Source organism: Aphelocoma coerulescens, chromosome 7 (genome assembly GCF_041296385.1).
Source record: "Aphelocoma coerulescens isolate FSJ_1873_10779 chromosome 7, UR_Acoe_1.0, whole genome shotgun sequence".
Lineage (NCBI taxonomy): Eukaryota > Metazoa > Chordata > Aves > Passeriformes > Corvidae > Aphelocoma > Aphelocoma coerulescens.
The window spans coordinates 35187443-35211869 of record NC_091021.1 but is presented as its reverse complement, the minus strand read 5'-3'; the positions used below and the strand labels follow the sequence as shown (position 1 = coordinate 35211869).

The 24427-nt window shown below is 41.4% G+C and overlaps 1 protein-coding gene across 1 annotated transcript in view; it reads left to right on the top strand.

Annotated features, from left to right (window-relative positions):
* LRP1B (LDL receptor related protein 1B) overlaps window positions 1-24427 on the top strand; it is a 515105-nt gene that overhangs the window by 267214 nt on the left and 223464 nt on the right. The window contains exons 8-12 of the mRNA XM_069021267.1: window positions 12363-12585; window positions 15442-15613; window positions 17710-17853; window positions 19290-19526; window positions 23860-24040. Coding sequence (XP_068877368.1) covers window positions 12363-12585; window positions 15442-15613; window positions 17710-17853; window positions 19290-19526; window positions 23860-24040 — 957 coding nt within the window. The remainder of the gene's footprint in view (window positions 1-12362; window positions 12586-15441; window positions 15614-17709; window positions 17854-19289; window positions 19527-23859; window positions 24041-24427) is intronic.

Below are 24427 nucleotides of genomic sequence, written 5' to 3'. Positions count from 1 at the left end.
ATTTTGTTTTGAGAAGCTGTAACAATGGTGGAGTATAGTAATGACAATATAATAAACAACAGTCCTGAATTATCAAATTACATTCACTTTATGACACCTCTGAAAATTCATGTTTCTGTGTCTGTAAGGACATGGGGGGGAGGGTACCTGTTTATGGCAAAACAATTCAGCTTTCTAACAGGCATATTTTTATAGATGGAGGATGGACAGTTTAAATAGAAAAACAAACAAAAAAAATGACAGTTTGTACTTCCTTTAGCAGCGAACCAGATTGGCTCTGCTTCATCCCCAAATTCTCAGCTACTTTCCCTGTTTGCTGCTCAGGCCACCACCCTGTTGCTGCAAATAAGGAAACTTTAGTTTGAATTGGCAATTTCCCTGTAAAGAGAAGTGGATTTCATTACAAATGTCCCCACTAAGGGTTGAGCTTTTGCTGATTGTTGCCTGTTGTTGTGCAGCAAGCAGTAAGTGGAGCTGGGCTCTGTGTGGTGAGAATGAGTTGTCTGACTGGGTTTTACTTTTATCTGCAGCTCAACCCTGTGCTGCCTCCTGCCATGGTACTAAATCTTCAGCTCTCTAGGAGAAGAAACCATTATTATTTTACTCACAGGCACTCATTGCTAGATTTCCAAAATGCCAGGAACATTTGGAACATATGTCCTCCTTTACGCTGCAGAAATCACAGAGGAACTTTAATAGAATTTCACTCCCATGCAGCACAAAAACATCCACTCAATATTTCCTTCCAATATCAGTTACCAAAAAAAAAAAAAAAAAAGGAACATTGCTGCATTGCTGGAGAGCCAAACAGTTTCTAATCCCCTAAAATAGTGTGGGTTTGGAAGGGGAAATTATCCTCCAGATGATGGGTTCTGTGTTGTGCTAGAAAGAAGGAGAGGAAGGAGAAACACAAATACCCTGATCCAATGGTGTTTCAGTTCCTCGCCTGGGGAAAAATCTCTCTTTGCCCCAATCCTGAGAATTGCTTTCAATGTGTGTGTGTTCTAGCACATAGTGCTCTTTGAGTTCCTAAAATCTGTCTGGGACACTGAGGGCCATGGCTCATTTATTACCAAAAATGGGCTAAATCTGAGGGTGGCCAATTTCTTTTGCTGTAGATGTGGATGAAAAAAATAAAACTGCTGAACCCAGAAACCAACCTAAACATCAACAAAAAAAGAAATGCTCCTGGACCACGCTATGAAGCATATTATTATTTAAATGCAATGTAAACTAAATCAAATCATATTCATTTTGATTAAATGCAGTAGAAATCAGATACAGGACTGTGTGGCAGTACCCTTCTGAGAATCCAGTCAGTCGATCACCTCATACCACAGGCTGTAAGAGAACCCCACAGGGTGTTTTCACACAGTCCTTTTGACTGGATGTTTTGATCACCTCCTCTGAAGAGGGTTCCTTCTTTATCACAGTCCCTATAATTTTAGTTGTCCTATTTGTCCTACAGTTAATCTGGCTGGTGCCACTCGATGTCAATGCTGTTCTCATTATGTTTCAAACCAATTAAATTGAACAGCATTTCTGTTAATTCCAATTCAAACTTCTTTTCCCACACCATAATCCCGCTCCTAAATTGGTAAAAAGCCTCTAACGTTTTGTCACTTGTTCATTTTGCCAGGATTAACTGAATATCTTTAGTCACCTTCTGTCTTGAAAATGATCCTCTCGGTATAACTGCTGAAAATTAAAAGCTGTCCTTTCTACTCATAGCTCTTGTTGAGGTGTGGTAGGAATTATTTTACTTTATTCTAGTTAGATCTTGTCCACAGCAGTAATTTTGCCTAAGAAAGCATCCTCTTTTTCTATATATACTTTACTAGAAATTTGCCTTCTATAATATTTCATTGGTTTTTGGTCAAAGAGCCCCAGAATTGCGATGTTTTGCCCCCCAAACTCTGATTGTGCTGTACAGTGTTTGGCATCTTAGGTGCATTAGAAATTAGCAGTTTTCAGTCATGCAAGTGCCCAAATGTAGCTTTACAGGGAAAATATTTCTTTCTCAGCTAATGAGTTATGAATGAGGTGACTGAAAGCTCGTAAAACAAAAGGAAGTGACAAGAGAGAAGTTGGTGGGCAAAACCAGTGGTGATAAGGGGTTTGGCAACTGAACTCAGGCAGTAACTATCTGAGTTTCTATTGAGGGCAGATGTCTCTGTCAGGGAAGAAAAAGGGCCTTTTGAGGCCCTCCTTAAATGGTTTTGAGGCTTGATAATGAAGGAAAGATGAATCTGTGATCACTGGTGTGAGAGCAGGGACTGGGAAGTTCACTGTCACTTTTGTCTCATGACAACATTCTTTTCTTCTGGAATTAGTTCTATTTGGTAACATTTATTGCTGGTTTTAGGCAGTGGGTTTGTCAGTGGGGATATTTCAAAATGCTAGAGAGTTGTTGTTGCTCAGATGCAGAGGGAATGGTCCCTGTGTATCTTTTCCTGGTTGGAACCAAACTCTTTGGAAAACCTCCAATCATAACTTTTTGAGACTAAGCTGTTAGGCTGAGGAGGGTGTGTGTAATATGGTGAGAGGCTAAGTGTAAATCAGCAGTGTCATAGAGCTGTGCAAACAGCAAATGCCATCCAGGGGTGGGTGGCTGAATCTCCAGCTGTTGCAGAGACTTGTGCAGGCACTGGTGAGCTCCACTCTGGAACAGCACACCCAGTGCTGGCCATGCTTCTTCAAACACTGACCTAAAACTGGAATAACTGCACTGAAGGGCAGCAGAAAGAGTCTGCCTTATGAGATGGGAAATCTGCCTTCCCTTGCTTATCTCTAGCTTCTAGGTAGAGGGAAAGAATTTGATTGCCATCTAGAAATATCTCTGGAGGGGAAGACAGGTGAAAGTAGCTGTTTAAGCCAAATAAGCTGCTGCAGAAATCAGCTGGTGTAATTTAGCCTGGAAGATATCACCATTAGTTATTAGATGTAGATTCCCAGCTGCTGGAACAACAGTGAAACCATTCTGGAAGAGTCAAAACAACTGAATACTTTTATGAGTTTAAGTGCCTGCAAAGCACCAGGACTTGGTGAAGAAGATGGCCCTTTTTGTTCTTGATAAACTGCAGACAGAATTCAGAATTTCGACACATTAAGTCTATAGCTTTCAAAAGATAGCATGCCTTAATAAAATCCAGTTTAGTGCCAACATTTTTACTGTTACAGCAGCCTCAATTAGCATCCTTATTGTCAGTCTCAGGAAATAAAGGCTGTAATGAACTCAGCTCTCCTGTCAGAGCCTGTCCCTCAAGGTCAGCACCAGTGCCCTGAGCTTGGGCTGTGCAGGGACATGCACATGCACAGCTTTCCTCCTGAAATTGCTCTGTGAATGGATAAAAGATTTCATTGCCCTCTGCTGAAAGTGGAGAGGCAAACCCAGCACCATTTGTGAGCAGAAAAATTAGCCTTGAGCTGAAATAAATACTGTACAGTGCATCCTTGACAGCTCCCAAGGCAATGGAAATACAGCATAATTGTGGGTCAGCTTCTTGTGTTAGAAATGCAATTCTGGTTTAAACCTCACTCTAAAAATCTGCATTAGTCTTTAAATACAGAATTGCCTTTCAAGATTACACAATAAAGCTTTTAATTCTCTTAATTTAATTTTCAGAGCTCTTTGATCGTACAGCAGCAGTTAGGCAACTACTTTCTTGTTCTGTCTTTCACCTCTTCATTTAATTATAAAGTTTTATTGTTGTCAGTCTCCAGGAGAAGAATAATGATTTTTAGAGTAAAAGGAATGTCATTTGCACATGAAGTCATGATAACTTGCACAAGTGATGTTATATAAAACAGATATTGAGGAAAAAAAGAAATTTCCCCCACTCCAGAAAGCTGGAGCAGCCTCTTAAATTCTTAAATATTCTTGATTCTTAGATATTCCTTACTGGATTGTGCTAGTTTGGAAACAAACCAGTGAGAGGCACCAAGTCAGAATAACAATTTAATGGAAATTAAAGAAAAGGAAAAGAAAGTAAAAGAAAACACTGACAGAGTCAAGATACAACCTGAGTCCCTGTTAGGCAGGGTAGTGGTAGCAGTCTGGTGGAATGGTGGCTGCAATCCTCTGAAGTGGTGATCCTGTAGTAGAAGGGGTCTGCTCTTCCTCAGAAAATCCAGCGGTGGCTGTGTAGCTCCTGTCCTCTGGAAATCCAGTGGAGTCCCTTTGATGCTCAGAGTCCCAGTTATATCCATGATGGGATGCTTGGTTCCTCCCTCTGGGTGGAGCATCTCACAATGGGGTAATGAGTCATGAGGCCAGGTGTTGATTAGGCTCGTTAACAGAAGATAGTCCAGAGGGAGTTATCTCTGAGTCATGCAGCAGGACAATGATGGGCCATTAACAGAAAGATAGTCTGGGGGGAGGAGGCAAGGAGACACTGCCCCACCTGATTTCAACAGCTCATGAGGATGGTAATAGAATACACCTCAACCCAGGACATTATCCACCCCTTATTCTATTACCATCTACATCATCCCAAATCAATACCTTCTTAAACTCTAAATACACATACATATATATATATATATATACAATGAAACCCTACACACCGTTCTCACCTAAGATTAGGTCTCCCTGTGGTACACAACGGGTTTCCCCATCTTTTTGCATTACCCACCAAGTGCAACCAGGTCCTTGAGCAAAGACAATCCCACGGATGGGTTTGCCTTTGCCTGAGGTAGGATTAATCCAAACAGTCTTTCCTAAAATACCTCTCAGGTGTACCACAGGGACTCTATCTCCATCCACTGTGTGCAAGGGTTCGGACTCGGCAGGACCAGCTCGATTGATGGACCCTCGGGTATTGACCATCCAGGTAGCCTTCGCTAAGTTCGCTTCCCAATTTTTGAAGGTTCCCCCACCAAGTGCCTTTAGGGTGGTTTTAAGTAGTCCATTGCAGCGTTCAACTTTTCCGGCAGCTGGTGCATGATAAGGAATATGATATATCCATTCGATACCGTGTTCTCTGGCCCAGGTGTTGATGAGGCTGTTCTTAAAATGAGTCCCGTTGTCTGACTCGATCCTGTCGGGGGTGCCATGTCTCCACAGGACTTGCTTTTCCAGGCCCAAGATGGTGTTCCGGGCTGTAGCATGAGGCACAGGGTAGGTCTCCAGCCATCCAGTGGTTGCTTCAACCATGGTCAACACGTAGCGCTTGCCTTGGCGAGTTTGGGGAAGGGTGATGTAATCAACTTGCCAGGCTTCCCCATACCTGTACTTTGACCATCGTCCGCCGTACCACAGAGGCTTCACCCGCTTGGCCTGTTTGATTGCAGCACAGGTCTCACAGCTGTGGATGACCTGTGAGATGCTGTCCATGGTAAGGTCCACCCCTCGGTCACGGGCCCATTGGTATGTTGCATCTCTCCCCTGGTGACCAGAGGCATCATGGGCCCAACGAGCTAGGAATAGTTCTCCCTTGTGCTGCCAGTCCAGATCCACCTGTGATACTTTCACCTTGGCAGCTCGGTCCACCTGCTCGTTGTTGCGATGTTCTTCATTAGCCCGACTCTTGGGTACGTGCGCATCCACGTGTCGAACCTTCACGGTCAGCTTCTCTACTCGGGCGGCGATGTCCTGCCAAATCTCAGCGGCCCAGATGGGTTTCCCTCTGCGCTGCCAGTTGGCTTTTCTCCAGCGAACCAGCCATCCCCACAGAGCATTAGCTACCATCCACGAGTCGGTGTAGAGATAGAGCCTCGGCCACTTCTCTCGTTCAGCAATATCCAAAGCCAGCTGGACGGCTTTAAGCTCTGCAACCTGACTCGATCCACCTTGTCCCTCGGTAGCTTGTGCAACTTGCCGTGTGGGGCTCCATACTGCAGCTTTCCACTTCCTGTTAGTGCCTACAATTCGGCAGGAACCATCAGTGAAGAGGGCATAACGTCTTTCAGTCTCCGGTAGCTCATTATATGGTGGGGCTTCCTCAGCACGAGTCACTTGCTCTTCCTCTTCTTCAGAAGATAATCCAAAAGTCTCACCTTCAGGCCAGTTTGTTATAATTTCCAGAATCCCAGGGCGATTCGGGTTTCCAATACGGGCACGCTGTGTGATGAGAGCAATCCATTTGCTCCATGTGGTGTCGGTGGCATGATGCGTGGCAGGAACCTTTCCCTTGAACATCCACCCCAGCACTGGTAGTCGGGGTGCCAGGAGGAGTTGTGCCTCTGTGCCGATTACCTCTGAGGCAGCTTGGACTCCTTCATAGGCGGCCAAGATTTCCTTCTCTGTGGGAGTGTAGTTAGCTTCAGATCCTCTGTAGCTTCGGCTCCAGAATCCCAGTGGTCGGCCCCGAGTCTCACCAGGCACCTTCTGCCAGAGGCTCCAGGACAGACCATGGCTCCCGGCTGCAGAGTAGAGCACGTTCTTCACCTCTGGTCCTGTCCTGACTGGGCCAAGGGCTACCGCATGAGCGATTTCCTGCTTGATCTGGGCAAAGGCTTGCTGCTGTTCAGGGCCCCAGTGGAAATTGTTCTTCTTGCGGGTAACCAGGTAGAGAGGGCTCACAATCTGGCTGTACTCAGGAATGTGCATTCTCCAAAAACCTATGGCGCCTAGGAAAGCTTGTGTTTCCTTCTTGCTGGTCGGTGGAGACATCGCAGTGATCTTGTTGACAACCTCGGTGGGAATCTGACGTCGTCCATCTTGCCACTTTACTCCCAGGAACTGGATCTCTTGGGCAGGTCCCTTGACTTTGCTCCTTTTGATGGCAAAGCCAGCTTCCAGGAGAATCTGGATGATTTTCTCTCCTTTCTCAAATACTTCCTTTGCTGTGTTTCCCCACACGATGATGTCGTCGATGTATTGCAGATGTTCTGGGGCCTCACCCTTTTCCAGTGCAGTCTGGATCAGTCCATGGCAAATGGTGGGACTGTGCTTCCACCCCTGGGGCAGTCGGTTCCAGGTGTATTGCACACCCCTCCAAGTGAAAGCAAACTGGGGCCTGCATTCTGCTGCCAAAGGAATGGAGAAGAAGGCATTGGCAATGTCAATAGTGGAGTACCACTTCGCTGCTTTGGACTCCAGCTCGTACTGAAGTTCCAACATGTCCGGCACAGCAGCGCTCAATGGTGGTGTGACTTCATTCAGGCCACGGTAATCCACTGTCAGTCTCCATTCCCCGTTGGACTTACGCACTGGCCATATAGGGCTGTTGAAGGGTGAATGGGCCTTGCTGACCACCCCTTGGCTCTCCAGTTTACGAATCATCTCATGGACGGGAACCACAGAGTCTCTGTCTGTGCGGTATTGCCGACGGTGTACTGTTGCTGTGGCGATTGGTACCTGTTGTTCTTCAACTCTTAGCAGTCCCACGGCAGACGGGTCATCTGAGAGGCCAGGCAATGTACTCAGTTGTCTGATATCTTCTGTCTCCACAGCAGCTATCCCAAAAGCCCAACGATGTCCTTTTGGGTCCTTGAAATATCCATTTCTGAGATAGTCTATGCCGAGAATGCACGGGGCCTCCGGGCCAGTCACGATGGGGTGTTTCTGCCACTCATTCCCAGTTAAACTCACTTCAGCTTCCAGTACAGTCAGCTGCTGGGATCCTCCTGTCACCCCACAAATGGAAATGGGTTCTGCTCCCACATACCTTGATGGCATCAGAGTACATTGAGCGCCTGTGTCAACCAAAGCCGTGTATTTTTGTGGGTCAGCTGTGCCAGGCCATCGGACCCACACAGTCCAAAAGACCCGATTATCCCTTTCCTCTACCTGGCTAGAGGCAGGGCCCCTCTATTCCTGGTTCTGGTGCATGTTGCTCCCTTCCGGTGAGTATGTTCCTGAGGTCCCTTCAAGAGGATCAGTCATACTATCATTCTGGTATCGTCTGGAGTTCTGTGTGCGAGAGACCGGAGCAATGTTGACTCTAGATGCGCTTCTTGTGGTATTTGTCCCTCTCTTTAGTTCACGTACCCTGGCTGCTAAGGAGGAGGTGGGTTTTCCATGCCACTTACTCATGTCTTCTCCATGTTCCTGAAGGAAAAAACCAGAGATTACCTCGTGGGGTGTATCCTCTCTCCCTGGTTGGGGGACGCCGGCTCCTAATGGCAGAGACTCTTGTTGGTTCTGGCGAGATCTGGTAAATCTCTTCCTTAAGTTCCTTTTTCAATTTCTGATGGCCTTCTTCAATCAAACTCCGGACTTGCTCAGCCAAAAGACTTGTTTCCACGGATGAGACATGGGTGCGAAACGGGGCTGTGACGGTGTCCTCGTAAATCCTCAGTTTGTTCACCAGGACGCCCACCCTGTCCTCGCCTTCCCTCCATTGCAGCGTTGCCAGGTAACGGGAGTATATCTCTGGTCCAAGGCGTGCGAACCTCAACCACATCTGTGACGTGCACTGGACACCATCTGGGCTCTTAGGAAATCTTTCGTCTTCTGAGAAAATGATCTCCAGCACAGCCAATTCCCTCAGGCACCGGATACCTTGTTCCATTGTGCTCCATTTTCCTTGGTGCACCTGGAGGTCTTCTTTACAAAGGTACCTGTCCCTGACACTTGTAAGCAGTCGCCGCCAGAGGCTGAGAGTTTCTTGGGTTCTCCCGATCCCCTGGTCAATGACCACATCCCGGGACAGAGATCCCAGCTGCCTCGCCTCACTTCCGTCCAGAATGGTGTCATTGGCTGCAGCGTCCCAAATGCGGAGCAGCCAGGTCAGGATGGACTCGTTCGTCTGGCGCGTGAATTCCCTCCGCAGGTCACGCAGCTCACCCAGGGATAGTGACCGAGTGATGATCTCCGGCTCTGCCTCTTCTGCTGGGTGCGAAGGTCCTGCTGCATCCTCGTCAGTCACTATGCGGACTGACTTGCTTTTTGATTTCTTCTTCTGAACGGGGGCAACTGCAATCGGTTTAGGCTGTTCTGGTTCAGTGACAGTTTGTGTGGAGATGCTTACAGCTCCTTTGGTTTTTTCCTTCTCTGTGTCAGTCTGGATGGACATGGACGCTGTGGTCTTGTGTCTGGGTTCTTTCTCCTCTGTGTCAGTCTGGATGGACATGGACGCTGTGGTCTTGGGTCTGGGTTCTTTCTCCTCTGTGTCAGTCTGCGTGGACATGGACGCTGTGGTCTTGGGTCTGGGTTCTTTCTCCTCTGTGTCAGTCTGCGTGGACATGGACGCTGTGGTCTTGGGTCTGGGTTCTTTCTCCTCTGTGACAGTCTGAGTAGAGATGGATGCTGTCACTTTGCTTTTGGTTCCTTTCTTCTTTGCGACAATCGGTGTAGACATTGTGCTTGTTGCTTGGCTCCTTTTTTTCCTCTCATCCTGAGGATGCTGTGCCATAGCTCTGATCCTAAGCATAGTGTACACAGTGCAGGTCATGGAGAAAAAAGAGAAAAGAACTGCCAAAAAGATTATGCCATCCTTAACATCCACAGGGAACTCAATATTTTCAAAAACTGCTGTGTCCGGTCTGAAAGGCTGGAAAAAAACATTCTTTAATCCTCCCCCCAGGGGCTGAGTATGATTGTTGAGGCCCCAGATGTAGCAGCCTAAAGTAGGACAGGCAGACAAAGTTGAGTATATATTCCGAATTATGTTCATTGTCTCGGAGGTTATCATGCAGTAGGCATAATACACTAATAAAGCAAATTTTATACCATACCCTGGTCTACACAGGAGCATTACAATCGGCAGATAGGTCCCCATGTGCGGAAAAATATAGAGAGCTAGGTATAAGACCCATGTAAGCATGTTGAGCACCATAGTGAGTAGATGGCTTCTACAATACAAAATTGTAATTCTGACTTTTCTCAGCAGCCTAGCCCCACGTTGGGCGCCAAATTATGTGCTAGTTTGGAAACAAACCAGTGAGAGGCACCAAGTCAGAATAACAATTTAATGGAAATTAAAGAAAAGGAAAAGAAAGTAAAAGAAAACACTGACAGAGTCAAGATACAACCTGAGTCCCTGTTAGGCAGGGTAGTGGTAGCAGTCTGGTGGAATGGTGGCTGCAATCCTCTGAAGTGGTGATCCTGTAGTAGAAGGGGTCTGCTCTTCCTCAGAAAATCCAGCGGTGGCTGTGTAGCTCCTGTCCTCTGGAAATCCAGTGGAGTCCCTTTGATGCTCAGAGTCCCAGTTATATCCATGATGGGATGCTTGGTTCCTCCCTCTGGGTGGAGCATCTCACAATGGGGTAATGAGTCATGAGGCCAGGTGTTGATTAGGCTCGTTAACAGAAGATAGTCCAGAGGGAGTTATCTCTGAGTCATGCAGCAGGACAATGATGGGCCATTAACAGAAAGATAGTCTGGGGGGAGGAGGCAAGGAGACACTGCCCCACCTGATTTCAACAGCTCATGAGGATGGTAATAGAATACACCTCAACCCAGGACATGGATTTATTTGTTATTGATGTGCAAGCACTTTATTTGTTTTCTGATCTGAATAGATAATCTAATTGTAAAAGGCTAATAGTTATTATTTCTTATTTATTTTAGTCTGTAGAAATGTTAAATCATTAATAAGAAACAGTGAACACTATGCAGTAGAGTCAGTCTGAAGTCAAACTTCAGGTCTTGGTAACTGCTGTGTGTCTGGATGTGTATTTATACATACATGTGTGTGTATTTATATATTTATGTATTTATCTATTTATGTATTTATACATAAATATATTTATATATTTATATATTTATATATTTATATATGAATATATTTATATATTTTTATATATGTGAGTGTGTGTGTGCCTGATCACAGCAAATCCAGTCGGTTCTATGATTGCAAAATGAGCTTTATTTGAATTTTTGAATCTTGAAGTACCATGTTCCATTAAATAGCAGAAATCAAATCCCCAGAAGTACAGATTGTACTCTTGAGTACATGTAACATTTTACCAGCTTCTTTTAAATATATATAGGTGTTGGCCTTGTTATTTCTGATGATATGAGTGCACTTACTTTGCATATATTCTGTACTATGGACATTTTGATTTATACAAAATTGAATGTTAAGTGTATGTTTTTAAATATATTCTTAGAGTACAGCTGGGGTAAAGAATGACAATGGAGGACATGACAGGAATTCTGAATTATTTTGATAAATAGAAATCCCTGTCAGGAATACAGTTATCCCTCAGGAATGTTATAGGTAAAGTTTATTCTGCCTTATGGCCTGGTGGTGGACTACATGACCTTTCAAATTCTCCTCCAGTTCTATTTTATGTTTCTGAGATCAATTCATTTTGGCATTTGACATCTCCTGCATATAGACTGTAGATGATTTTTTGTTGTTGTTGTTGTTTTGGGGGGGTTTTGTTGTTGTTGTTTTTGTTTTCTGTTTTTTGGGGTTTTTTTAATTTTCACTTTTTTGCACTTGAAACACTTTAACTATCCCTAAAATGTATTCTAATTTATTTGAAGACTAAAAATAAAGCATATAGGTTTCATTTGGCTATTCAGCAAACAGCCTAAAACTGGATTTTTATAAGAGGTTACAAGGCTATAAATTACTGCTCGTTCACATAAAGATATCTGAAGGTTTATATGCAGATGATCCAAAGTTATTCCCATTAGTGGTAATAACTAGGAGATAATTCACTTCATTTGGATAATGAAATCCTGGTTCTCAAAGTAGTTTTAGTAACATTCAGCCTGGAATCAGATTATTCTTTACAGCATGTTAAAGTCATGGCAAGGTGGTCTTCAGCTTGCAAGTGTAATTTGTTCTCACAAATAGGTAATCTTGTTAAAATATTGTCATGTTAATCAAAATTGATTTGAGTGTGCTAAAGCCAGTGAATGCTAATCAAGTATCGGGTTAGGCAGCTTTAGCAGCAGTTCTAAGTCTTTGATAGTTTCCCATTATTCCTGGATGGAATGACTCAGTGGATTTGTGGAAGCATTTTGAAGCCTGAACACCTTTCCAAGGCTGGATACAAATGTGCTACAGATTAAAGCATCTCCCTCAGAAATAAATTTTAAAACACCTGGCAGTAGGGATCACTGTATTTGTTATAGCTTGTGTGCAATGTGCTGTTCTCCAGACAACGTGAGTGCTTTATGCTTTTGTCACTGTTATCTGCAACTATCTTGCCATTTTTTTACAAATAATGGTTAAAAGTATATTTAAGATTTCAATTTTAGGGTATTACATGGTGTATCTGTTGTGTAAGAAAATGCATTTAGGACTTCTGTGCATTACATTTGAAAGATGGATCTGTGTAATTGTTAATTTGTTTGAAGATACGGTGAATTTTTAAAAATAATTATGTGATTATCAGTATGGGGTATCTAGGAAATGGGAATGACAAAGAACAAAAACTTCCTTTTGCTGGAGCCAGCAGGAGCTTTGCACTCTGCTCACACCCTTTAAAACTTACAACATCTTATTTTCTTTCAACAGAAAGCTTTTCTTTACAGACTACGGGAATGCTGCCAAGGTGGAGAGATGTGACATGGATGGAATGAACAGGACGTGGATAGTGGACTTGAAAATTGAACAGCCAACTGCTCTGGCACTAGACCTCATCAATAAATATGTGTACTGGCTTGACATATATCTGGAGAGTGTGGAAGTTGCTGACTATCAGGGGAGAAGGAGGCAAACAATAACTAAAGGCAGACAAGTAGGTATTTATTTGCAAATTAGTAAAAAATAATATCATCAGTAAATGAATGCATATAATACTAGCAGCTGCAGGGATTTCATTTTTTTTTTCCCTTTTTAGTTCAAATGCATTAGACTTTAAAAGATCCATCTGAATGTTTTGGTTTAGCTGAGATTTAGCCCATTTTGCTACCTGTGAATGTTTCCGTGCAGTGTCTCATTAACAATGCACCAGGTAAGTCACACTCCCCATTGTAAAAGACTTCAGGAAGGAAAATATGGGGTGGAAAGGTGCTGGGAGATAAATCCTTAATGACAAGATGTCCTTACCCACTCAGGAAGGAGAGACTAACAGGCTCAATAATGTGAAACAGAATAGCAAAAGCTATTCACCTATTCAGACTAATCTGGATGCCCTTAAATCATATTTTTGTTGGTGGTAATGATGCTTTTCACAGCTGATCCTGATGTTTAGAGTCATAAATACAAGCACTGAGACTGTGTGAGTCTTTGAGCAGGAGCATTTCAATCCATTAGCTTGGAGAGTGGAAGAGTTCTCTGACAGTTGTGAGTCTTATGTAAATCCAGGGGAAATCAGCAAAGACCAAACTGTTCTGGTTGCTACTTGAACTGCCAGAGCTGCTGTGGGCACCAAGTTGCATCTGTTTCTGCTTGAGGTTAAACAGGGAATGTAAAAATATGCAAGCAGAATAAACATTTTACGTGTTTTGCTGTCATTCTTTGCTTCCAAGCAATCACTCTTTACCGAGAGACAACTGGTTAGATTAACTTCCCTAAAAGTAGGCAGAAAATGTGACAAAAGGCAGTCTAAGTGGTGGTTTGGCAAACACCTTCCTGTTTTTTACCAATCTATTCCCAGTATTTAACCAATTCTGGAACAACAGGTCTTGTAAACTTTTGGGTTTATTGTTTTGGTTTTGGTTTGGGTTTTTTTTAATGTAACATTTTGGAATAGATACTTAAAAAGCTAAAATCATTTTCAGAAGCCATTAACAAAGACCTTTACAGGCTTGTAACTGAGTTGTACTGGTCTCATAGGAGAGATGCTTGTTCTTTCTCTTCTTGCTGAAATTTAGATGCAAAAGAGGATGCTTTCTCAAGTTCAGGGGGATTCCTTCTTCTCAAAACTAGCTAAGAAAAGAGATCTGTGTCTTTTAGGATGGGTGAAGGGTAGTAAAAAAGTTTGGCTTCTCACAGTTGTCACAAAAATACCAATTGTCTTTCCACTCAAATGAAGAATTGGTAATTTCAGTAGGTTTTGTGCTGCATTTGCCATGATCTAGAATGATTGTTTCTCCAAATTACTCCTCATTAGCCCGAGGAAACAGCAGACCACCAAACTGTTCACAATAATTTTTAGGGACTAAAGTTTATTGTGTAAATACAAGCATATCAGAGATGTGCTTTCGAAACAAAACTGGATTTTGTGATTGTCAGCCTGGGTGGCTTTCAGAGGATATCCAGCAATGTTTTCACTCATGCATAAGATTGATGGAAAGCTTCATGAGATGTAAAAAACCCAAAAATAAAAAACAAATGCAAATAATTAGGTCATTATAAAATGCATTGCAAAAAGAGCCACGTAGTTTAGTAGTTTTTGTAAAGATAAATGATAAAGACTTAAACTGAGTGCAAATGGAAATAGGGAAGAAAGGATTGTAATTCAGGGGAGAATTCCACAATTTGGTACAGATGCATCTTTGTTTTCAAGGCTGTTTTCTCTTCCATCTTGCTATAATTGCATTGAATTTCTTTTGGGTCTTAATCAAACACTTCCAATGATGTCAATTATTATTTATTTTTCTGGATGAGGACAGAGTACAATGGCAAGACTTGGCCAACTGTGGTATAATTTCCTGAACGACTGAAATACTAGATGCACAACAGGGTTGTTCTGTTTGGGTTGGTTTTTGGTGACATAGGTCTGAAATTGTGAGTGAATGAGATAAGTAAATACTTTGTGATGAGCAATTTAATGATTAAAGTACTAAGATATTCAGCCTGTGCATATATGAACATCTGCCAAAAAATTCTCTTTAATTTGTCCAGCTTTCAGAATTGCCTGTGAGATATTTTACATTTTCTAAATCTATAAATCAAGCACAGCTTCTAAATTATTGAACACTTAGTGTTTGAGCTGTGATTGTCTTAACTAACTGCTATTAGGTAATTTTTAATCTGTGTGTTCAGACACATCAGAAATTAATACGATTTTAGAATTCACTTTTTGAGAAACAAGTGCTGCCAAGTGGCCACCACCATATGCAAAGACACCAACACAAAAGGAACACAGCAAAGCTGATGGAATTTGTATTTCTCATGTACTCAAGAAAATATTCAGCAGGTATATCTTGCACCATTTGCCTTGATTGATCATAAAATAATTTTTAAAAGTGGATCAATTACACTTATGAACTGTGTTTTAAAATTCTAAGTTTACTATATTTATTAGTTAATGCTAGTTAATAATAGTTAATTTATCTTAGTTACTATTAGTTAATGATCATTAGTTAATACTAAAATAAGCTGTTGCACTTAAAGTATGCAGAAGTTTTTAATTTAAAAAACAGAGAAGTGGGGAATTCAGAGACTAAATGAATTTAGACTGCTAAATAATTATAATTTTATGCCTTTCTTGTACAAAGCTTTTCTAATTATAAATTTCAGACTACAAGAATGGGAGCTATACTTCTAGTGTAATTTTTTAAATTTTTACAAATATTTACTGACATATTCAGAAAACCTTTTGTACAGTTTATCACATACAATTTACAGTAGTGTTTGATGTTTACAACTCCTGGATATGCCTAAAATATTGAGCAAAAATAATGATTCCATTTTTATTCTTTTCCAGATTAGGCATCTTTGTGGTTTGGCAGTATTTGAAAACTATTTATATACAATTAATTCAGATAACCTCAGCATTTTGCGAATAAACAGATACAATGGTACTGATGTTCAGGCTCTTGCTAGGCTGGACAATGCTAAAGAGATTCGTGTGTACCAGAAAAGAACTCAAGCAGCAGGTAAGATCAAATTTCCTCTCTCTAGGAAACATAAAACCAGGCATTAAGTGGTCGTGTGGTTAAAAAGTGTCTGAAGATGGAGTGAAAATTTGTCCTTGTGGCACATTTTTCTGTACCTTCATCTGCCCAGTTTTCTGTGTGGTTGTTGCCACTTTTCCTGTGTCTCTAAGCTCCCGACTCAACCTCTTTGTGAGACTCCAGTTTGGAGAGCTGCCAAAGAGCCCTGCTCTGGCTGCTGTGAGGCTCAGACCTCTGAGAGTTTAACACCTTCAGAGTTGTTGGATGTCCCAGAGTGTGTGCATGCTTGGATCTCAGATCTCAGACATTCCTGGTATCTCTGGGCCTGCTTTTGAGACACCACACACCTCATGTGAGCTCCTGTCTTTGGGGCTGCCAGAAAGGCACGGGGGTGTGGGCAGCCAACCTGCCGAGCTGCCAGCACAGCACCGGGGAGAGAGGGAAAGGCTGACAGCGTTTCCTTGCTTTGTGTGAATGTCAGCATTGCCATCTGTGAAGGAAACCTTCATTTTCCTCTAGAATTAAAAACTTCTTTATAATCTCAGAATGTTTTGCTAAAACAACAATTTCTGAGGTCCGTAATCCTGTATGACTTTAATTTGTTTACATCCTTTCTGCATGGAGAAGAGCAGTGGGACTTGTGGGAACTTTGTGTAAAGGTAGCAAGATCCATAACGTTTACAATGATTCTTTATGAGAATTTTTGAAGTGACTGATACAAATAAATCGTTGCCATGACTGCTTAGAGTGAAAAGCCAACGCATCAATTCTCAATGTTGATGTTTCTAAACAGAATGGCTGCTTCTGGAGAAGTTTGTGAAGTGGGAACGAACTCTAAATTGATGTAGAGTGGGTGAACTGATTTTCACCCTGGAGCTGAGGGCATTGATTTGCAGATGTCAATGTCTGAAGGAGGCTGCAAAGACTCTTTCTTTGCTATTATCATCCCTCTCGTACTCCTGAGGGAGTCGGAGGGGTTGAGTAGAGGAGAGACGTGAGCACAGTGTAATCTTCTGTTACATCCTGTCATTACTCCACTACTCCTTTTGTTTTGAATGGACATGTTTGTTGCTTGTCAAGATTCTCTGTACAGGCTGTCTCAGCTTGCTGGAGTTTCTGTATTACCTTTAACTATATCGACCTTAAACCACTTGATTGCTTTGCTTTTTTTTTTTTTTTTTTAAAAAAAAAAAAAACAAACCTGAAAAGCTTGAGGTAAAGTAGGAAGAAAAGAAAAACAGTTTTCGAGCTAGAATACTCTTTTCTGTTTTAAGCCAGCTAGGTAAATATAAGATAACCTGGTACCTTTTGTTTTCTCAGCACATTGCCATAAACAGTTTAAAAAAAAAAAAATAGCACGCTGCTAACAGAGAACTGTGCATTTGGAAATATGAAATCAAGGGAAAGGAATCCTTTGGCTTCCTCAGCTGGATTTATATCCCAACTGTACAAACCACCACCCCCTCCCTGGAAGTGTCCAAGGCCAGGTTGGATGGGCCTCTGAGCAACCTGGTCTAGTGGAAGGTGTCCCTGCCCATGGCAGGGGTTTGGAATGAGATGGGCTGTAAGGTCCCTTCCTACCCAAATCGTTTTGTGATTCTATAAATATGGAAAAACGCTACAAGGCTTGTTCTGTTCTTTAGTTTCAGCACAGGTATCTGCCCAGAAAAGTGCTGTCTAATGGAGTTGAAGGAATCCCAAACTGTGTGGGCATGGGTTGCACTCTGTCCTCAGAAAACCCCAACCAACCAAATGAACCAAAGCAACAAATGACAAAGGGGAGAAGTGTCAGCTCCCCCAGGGCAGCGCTGCCCGGCAAACGCTGTGCAGGAGCTTATTCACAAAGGGGTGATTGCACACAGTGATGGGCATGGCTTGATAGCCACAAGATGGCCCTGGGCTTGGGTATCATCTTTAAAAAACACCTTCCTTAGTAGTTACAGTCTGGGGAAAGATTTATTGTGACATAAATCCCCTTTATTTTTTTTTTTTTTCCTCTGTAAACGTTCTCCATGCTGATGCATATCATTGTCTTGCTTTCAATGGCTCTGAGCCGTGCTGTTTTCCACTCGCCATAGTCAGAAGCCACGCGTGTGAAGTGGACCCATATGGAATGCCAGGGGGATGTTCCCACATCTGCCTGCTCAGCAGCAGCTACAAAGCACGGACGTGTCGCTGCAGGACTGGCTTCATCCTGGGGAGTGATGGCAGGTCATGCAAAAGTATGTTATTGAAATCCAACAGTCTGCCAGCCATGGATAGTCCAGCGTGTTCTGTAGTTCTGGGTGTTCTTTAGCAAATCACGTGAGCTGCTTTGGGGTGAAGTTTGTTTGTAACATGTACCTGGTGCTTTGTCCACCTGCTCCTTTCATTCCCTTAAAATTATTTGATTTGGCTTAGTTCACAGGAGTGACAGATTAAACCTGGGATGCTGCTCAAAGAGTACTAAGAATTACCACAAGTTTTACATTAATCAGCCTCACTCTTTATTTAAATGCCACGCATTTTCACAGCACACAGGTGCTGGAATGCTGCTTAATAGTTTGTCACATCCAATTTCCACCCATACTTACAGCTTATAGCACATACTTATAGCTTATAGCTTATAGCACAAAACCAGAACATTCTTGTGAACAAGTCAAGGTTTTTTTCAGAATACTTTGTGAAAGCAAATGTGATTTGTGCAGCTGTGGTTATACCTAACATAACATGAACACAATCTGTTGGTCACCTACAGCCAACAAGAGGGCGCCAGAAGTTTTTGGGAATGCCTGGTTTTTGGCTGTTTTTTCGGTCAAATGGCATTGATTTAGTTCAGATGAAAGACATGCAGTTAGATACTCTGATGGATGCTGGTAGATGGATTTATTTGACCTCAGTCGCACCTGATGCAGTTTTCTCTGACAATTGCATCAAAAATACCTGAGAGGCTGCAGGAAAAGTATATAGAGAATTTTAAGAGGTATATTGATAGCATTAAGCCTCTAAGGATATCTATAAGTATCTTTAAGGAAAGAAAATCACTTTGATAAGCTTCAGTTGTTTGTAATCAACTTACTATTTAAATTGTAAAGTCTGAGAAATACGAACTTTGGATCTCCGTGTTTTGTACCTCAGTTGGAAAGAACAGAGTACATTGATTTGTTGTATTCCTTTCAATTTGAAAGAAATTTACTTTAATCTTTTTTGTTGTTTGATTCTGAGAAACTTAAGGTGGATAGAAAAGTGTTTTATACATGCTGGCGTTTATGGTATTGTTAAATTTTAAGCTTACTTCAGTCATGGTCTGTTTTACCTTGATAGATCCTAATGAATTGTGAAATTAAATGTCTACAGAGCTATATATGTCCACTTCACAGCAAAGTTATTCTGTGATCTATACACAGCTTTTTCAGTGTGAGCTTTTACACAAAAAAATAATTAGATGTAAGCAGCTCACTGAAGTAATTTGTATTTTAAATAAGGGAATGTAATTAGCTAGATTTTTTTTTTTTTTAATCTAGATACCTTCAGAATATATGAAAGTTTAATTTTTGGTATCGAATAAGGCTCCTGCTCCCCACTAATTATGCCAGTTAATTAAACAGGGACATTATGCACTGGGAAGAAGATTAGGCAGCATCAGTTGTTTATGTTTGTTGTAATCTTTCTTTTGCAGGACCAAAGAATGAATTGTTTCTTTTTTATGGGAAGGGACGCCCAGGAATAATCCGGGGAATGGACCTGAATACCAAAGTGTCTGACGAATACATGATCCCCATAGAGAACCTGGTCAATCCTCGTGCTCTGGACTTCCATGCTGAAACCAATTACATTTACTTTGCTGATACCACCAGTTTCCTAATTGGACGGCAGAAAATTGATGGCACAGAGCGAGAAACAATCCTCAAAGACGGTAGGTGATGCTCAGTGATGGTGACATTCAGAGATGCTCACTCTGGAGAAGTTGAACTGACATTTGCAGATAATTTAAAGTTTTATTTGAATTTCCTGTGGAAAACAGACACAAATTTGACCTTGAACAGAGTTGGAGCTACTTTTTTACAGCTTCCTGTTTATTTTTCCTGAGGACAGAAATGTAAAATTTGTTTGAGTCATTCTGTTGTGAGTTCTTACTTTGTCCAGTTCCCCACTGGTGATTAATTCCTGTCTTCATTTTGTATCCTTACAGTAGCTGGGTGTTTGTTGAGCCATCCCAAATCCCTGTTGACTTTAGAAGACTTCTTCACTCCAGCCTGTAGCACACTGTGGATTCTTGAGTTTGTTTAAGAAGTTTGGCAGAATGAGATTGTCTGTAGTGCTTGAAAACTCATTAGGAAAAAAGCATTGTCTTTCCTGATGCATTTTCCATTGTATATGTGGAAGCAACAGGAAGACCTAAATAGCTATTAGAACCTTAATTAAGATGCTTGTAACATTTATTATAGCAATGAGAGAAAATGCCAACAGTTCTCTAGTTTCCACATCTCCCATTACACTGAATCTCTCTGGGCTAGAATCATATCTCATCATACCAAATGTTGTTGCAGTGAAAAAAGCTTCCAATGTGTCAATCAAGATTTGGTTTTCCTTTATGGCCCCTTCTCTGAAATGCTGCTTCAGCAGGAGGTAGCAACTGCCTCGGCTGAAATCCATGCTACAGTAATTATTTTCTAGTCCTCAAAGTAAGAAGCAGCATAAATATTCATCTTGGCCTTCAGAGAGCTTAATATCATTGCTTGTGAATGGAAGCTCAGGACAGTGAAAGTAACTAAAATACAGTTGTTTTAGCAGGGGGATTTCCATTCCCTGTCATTCATAATGCATGTTTTAATCCACCCTTCTAAGAAACCATCTCCACTGTGCAGTGATATGATGCTCTTTTAGTGTAAGGTCTCCCCTCAGAGTCTGCACAAAGATCCCTTCAGCAGCAGTTGCAAGGAATAGTGACAGGCTCTTTACCCTGCTCTGGTGAATGGTTAATAAAGGGCATTTGTTTCAGAAAATAACAAATACTCAGCTGTCAGTCTGGTAATTCTTCATTTCACTGGCAGCATGGGAATGGATAATGTACATCTCACATCTTCCATTGCCTACTTTCTTTTACTAACTCTGCATTTCATTTGACAACGAAGTAATTCAAATGTGGAATAGAGGAAAGAGCAGGAAATATGAAAATTTGAACATTATAAGGGAGGAGCAAGGAGCATCCTGGCTGAAAGGTGTCAGACAGGTCAGGGTCAGACAGGTTGGGATTCGTCTATTCAAACATGCCAAACCAGAAGACTGGTGACATTCCTGTAAATAATGTTTAAATGCAGTGTCTACTCTTTATAATTACAACATAGCAAAAATATCAATGCAATACCGAAAGACTTGTGGATTATCTGATGATTTATTATTGGTGATTCCACTATTTGCAAAGACCAAAAAATATGTCACTGTCATTCTCCCCCTCCTTCTTCCCCAGGAGCTTACATTGTTAGTTTTAACTTGGTATAGTTTCATAACTTTAAAGTATATTTAAAGAACATTTGTTAATGTATTTTTTATGATTTAAAAAATTAATGTGGCCTCCAGCCATAACACCTCAGCTTTTATTCTTGTCAACTCTCAAGAGCTCAGCAGGGACAGATGAAATGGTTCCTTGGTGGAAGGCTACTCCAGAAAATCAGGTGTGTCAGGAGGTGGTTCATTGGCTCTGAATAGCGTGCTGCTAAGGGCTTCTAGCTGTGGTAGGTGCCACTTCTCAGATTAGAAGCTGCCTTTTTTTTGGTGACTGTCAGGTTTTTCAAGAATGTATACGCTCATTCAGACAGCATTGCAGCTCAGTAATTACAGTTTGCCTACGTGAGAGCCTGATCCTTTGCACTGTTGGCTGGGAATTGGGATCACTGAGCACCTCACTCTGCTGGAGTTTGATTTCCCATATACTTTCAGCTGTGATTTCTTATTCTTCACTTTGGGAAGCAAACTGCTGTGTAGTGTTGATAACAATTTGACAGCCCCCAGCACAGCCTAGCTTAGAGCCAGTGGCACAGCTGCAGTAGTACTGTACTTCCACCAGCAACAGAAATTATAATTAACATTTCAAACTTGGGTGTAAAATCAGTCTTTTGCATTTAAAACTGAGAAAAACCCAGGCATTTTTAAATGGATTTAGATACTGTTCAGTCAATGTAACTTGAGCACAAGCTCAGGGTTTTTTACTTGTCTTTCTACCCTTAATGCTTTTTTGGATGTTGCTGCTAGCCTGAAAGTCTTTTATTATTTACTTGCAATTTTAGTAAGGATGATCAAGGCTTTCCTGTTGCTTAAACAAGGCCAAAGTAAGTCTGTACAGATCTTTGTTTAGAAGGTTGGTATATAGAAGAATTATTTTCCCACCAATTTTTATGTTAATCTAGCATTTTCATCATTAATACTGCACATGACCTAACCAGTATTGATGAGCTTGGCCATTCTGTACCAAATTACCTGCTCTGCCTGTAATCTGTTCCACATTGAAAATCAGTGTGGCAAACTGCTGCCTCTAGAACTTTGAGTTTTTAAAAATCTCCTATCTACACTCACTGTATTTGGAGCCTTCATATTACTGTTGGTAGTAAAATTCTGGTGGAAATTCCAGAATTACAGATGTTAATTTTTCCTTTAGCAAGTGAAGAGTGATCACAAGGGTATTTTATTGCCTCCTCCCTTTTATGCTGAAAGGGCTTTACTGCAGAAGGACTGGCTTACTGTAGTCAGATCAATTTTGTTTAACCAGAATGGCAGAATGGCCATTATCTTGTTCCTGTTTACTTCTTGGTGTGAAACCCATTTGAAAAGTAATTAATATATTTAAAGCTTTTAGATAGTGCTATAAAAGTGAACTTGAAATCATAACTCCACAAAAACAATGAAAATTATCTCTATAGGGTTGTGCTGTAGAATTCTCCTTTATTTTTAAAACTTTCTTATATAGATAGTACTTAGTTACTGTGACTTTTTTTGACTTAGATTGTATTTAGTTTAGAAATACATTTCCCCCAAAATTCCTGCAGAAGGCAAGGCAGGTCAGAGACAGTGGCTATTATGTGAAGTTGAATAGATGTGGAGCAATAGTCTTGTAAATTTTAGGATCAGCATTCTGATCTAACAGTTTTGCTGCTGATACCAATACAGCCCATATTTGGACTGGTTTGACTCCCAAAGAAGAAAAAGAAAAGGAAAATATTTTCTCTAAAAAGGTGACCTTAGTATCAAAATCTGATCTTATTAGTGTAGAAACTATGTTTAGCCCAAATTACCTTGGTTAGACAGGATAAAAATAAACTGAGTTTTGAACAAATCACTCCTTGTCCTCAAGCTTGATTTTACTCATGTCACTGTTTTCTTGACTTGAGCAAAATCTGCTGAGGCCCCTCAGAGCTCTAAAGGACGTTTCTTTCACAGCTCAGGTTTTCTGTGTTGCCTGTTCTGTGCAGCAGTTTTTCCCTGAGCCTTGGGCTCCAAGTCCTTGGTGAAATTCTCTTTTCTTTTCCCTTCCATTCTTAGCACTTTTCTCAGCATACTTGACCACTCCAAGATCAAAGGCCACTCTCCACTTGCAGGAACTTTCAGCTCCCTCTGACATTGTCTTTTCAAAAGAATGTAGCAAAGGCACTGAGAGATAAAAAATGAAACTGGCAGTGTCCATCAGCCTGGGGAAGCTGGCTGAGCTGCTAGCACTGCTCTCAGACACTGCCTGACCCACAGTAGTTTTGTGCTTTGGGTGATTTTTGTCAGACCAGGTGGTTGCTGGGTTAGAAATGTCATCATTCTGTTGTTTCATGTCCTGGAGAGCTCATTCTGACACCTTTGCTTCCCCAAGCTTCTTAGATCACAAGATAAATTCATTCCCTAAAAGTGCAAGTGTATCAGAAATATGGATAAAAATGTTAAAACACATTTTGCAAGACCTTTGCATGTGCCACTTTTTTTTTTCCCCCCACATAACTTTCTCATATTGTGTCTCACAGGACATATTGTCATCTCTACACCTGTGATTGATTTACAAAACTTTGGTCTAGTTTCTTAAGTGAACGAGGTTTAGTTGATACATTTGGTGGGTACCAAATATCTGTAATATGCTTTGGACCTTTAGTAGATAAGGGAAAAAAGCAATTTTAAAAATACAGCGTGGATATCACATAATAAATAGTGAACATAAGTAAATATAGAACATAAATAGTATTAATCTCTTACTACTCTCCTCTCTCTTTCAACAGATCTTGATAATGTGGAAGGCATAGCAGTGGACTGGATTGGAAATAATCTTTATTGGACCAATGATGGCCACAGGAAAACAATTGCTGTTGCCAGACTGGAGAAAGCTGCTCAGAGTAGGAAAACTTTATTAGAGGGAGACATGTCCCACCCGAGAGGAATTGTTGTCGATCCTGTCAATGGGTATGAAGCAAACTGTTTCTTCTGTAATGATGGTCTTTGTAGCATAAATACAGGATTGACTTTGCTCAGGATGAGGTTTGGAGAGTCATGTAGCAGTCTGCAACTCTTCAGGAGTCTGTAATATCTGTGATTCCTGTCCAGCATTCTTGCCCTGAGGCCTTCAGAAGAATCTGTATGCCTGTCACTGTTGAATGTCTGTCCTGTTAATCTGAGTGTGAGTCACCTTTTTCTCAAATAAATTGAAGGTGTAAGTCCTGTATGAATTTTTAATATTAGGGGAATTTTAAGATGCTCTCCTGTAAATTATTTCTCTCTCTAAGTCTCATTTTCTGGAGATAATTATGACCCTATCCTTGTACACATTAATTTACAAAACTGAGACAGTAC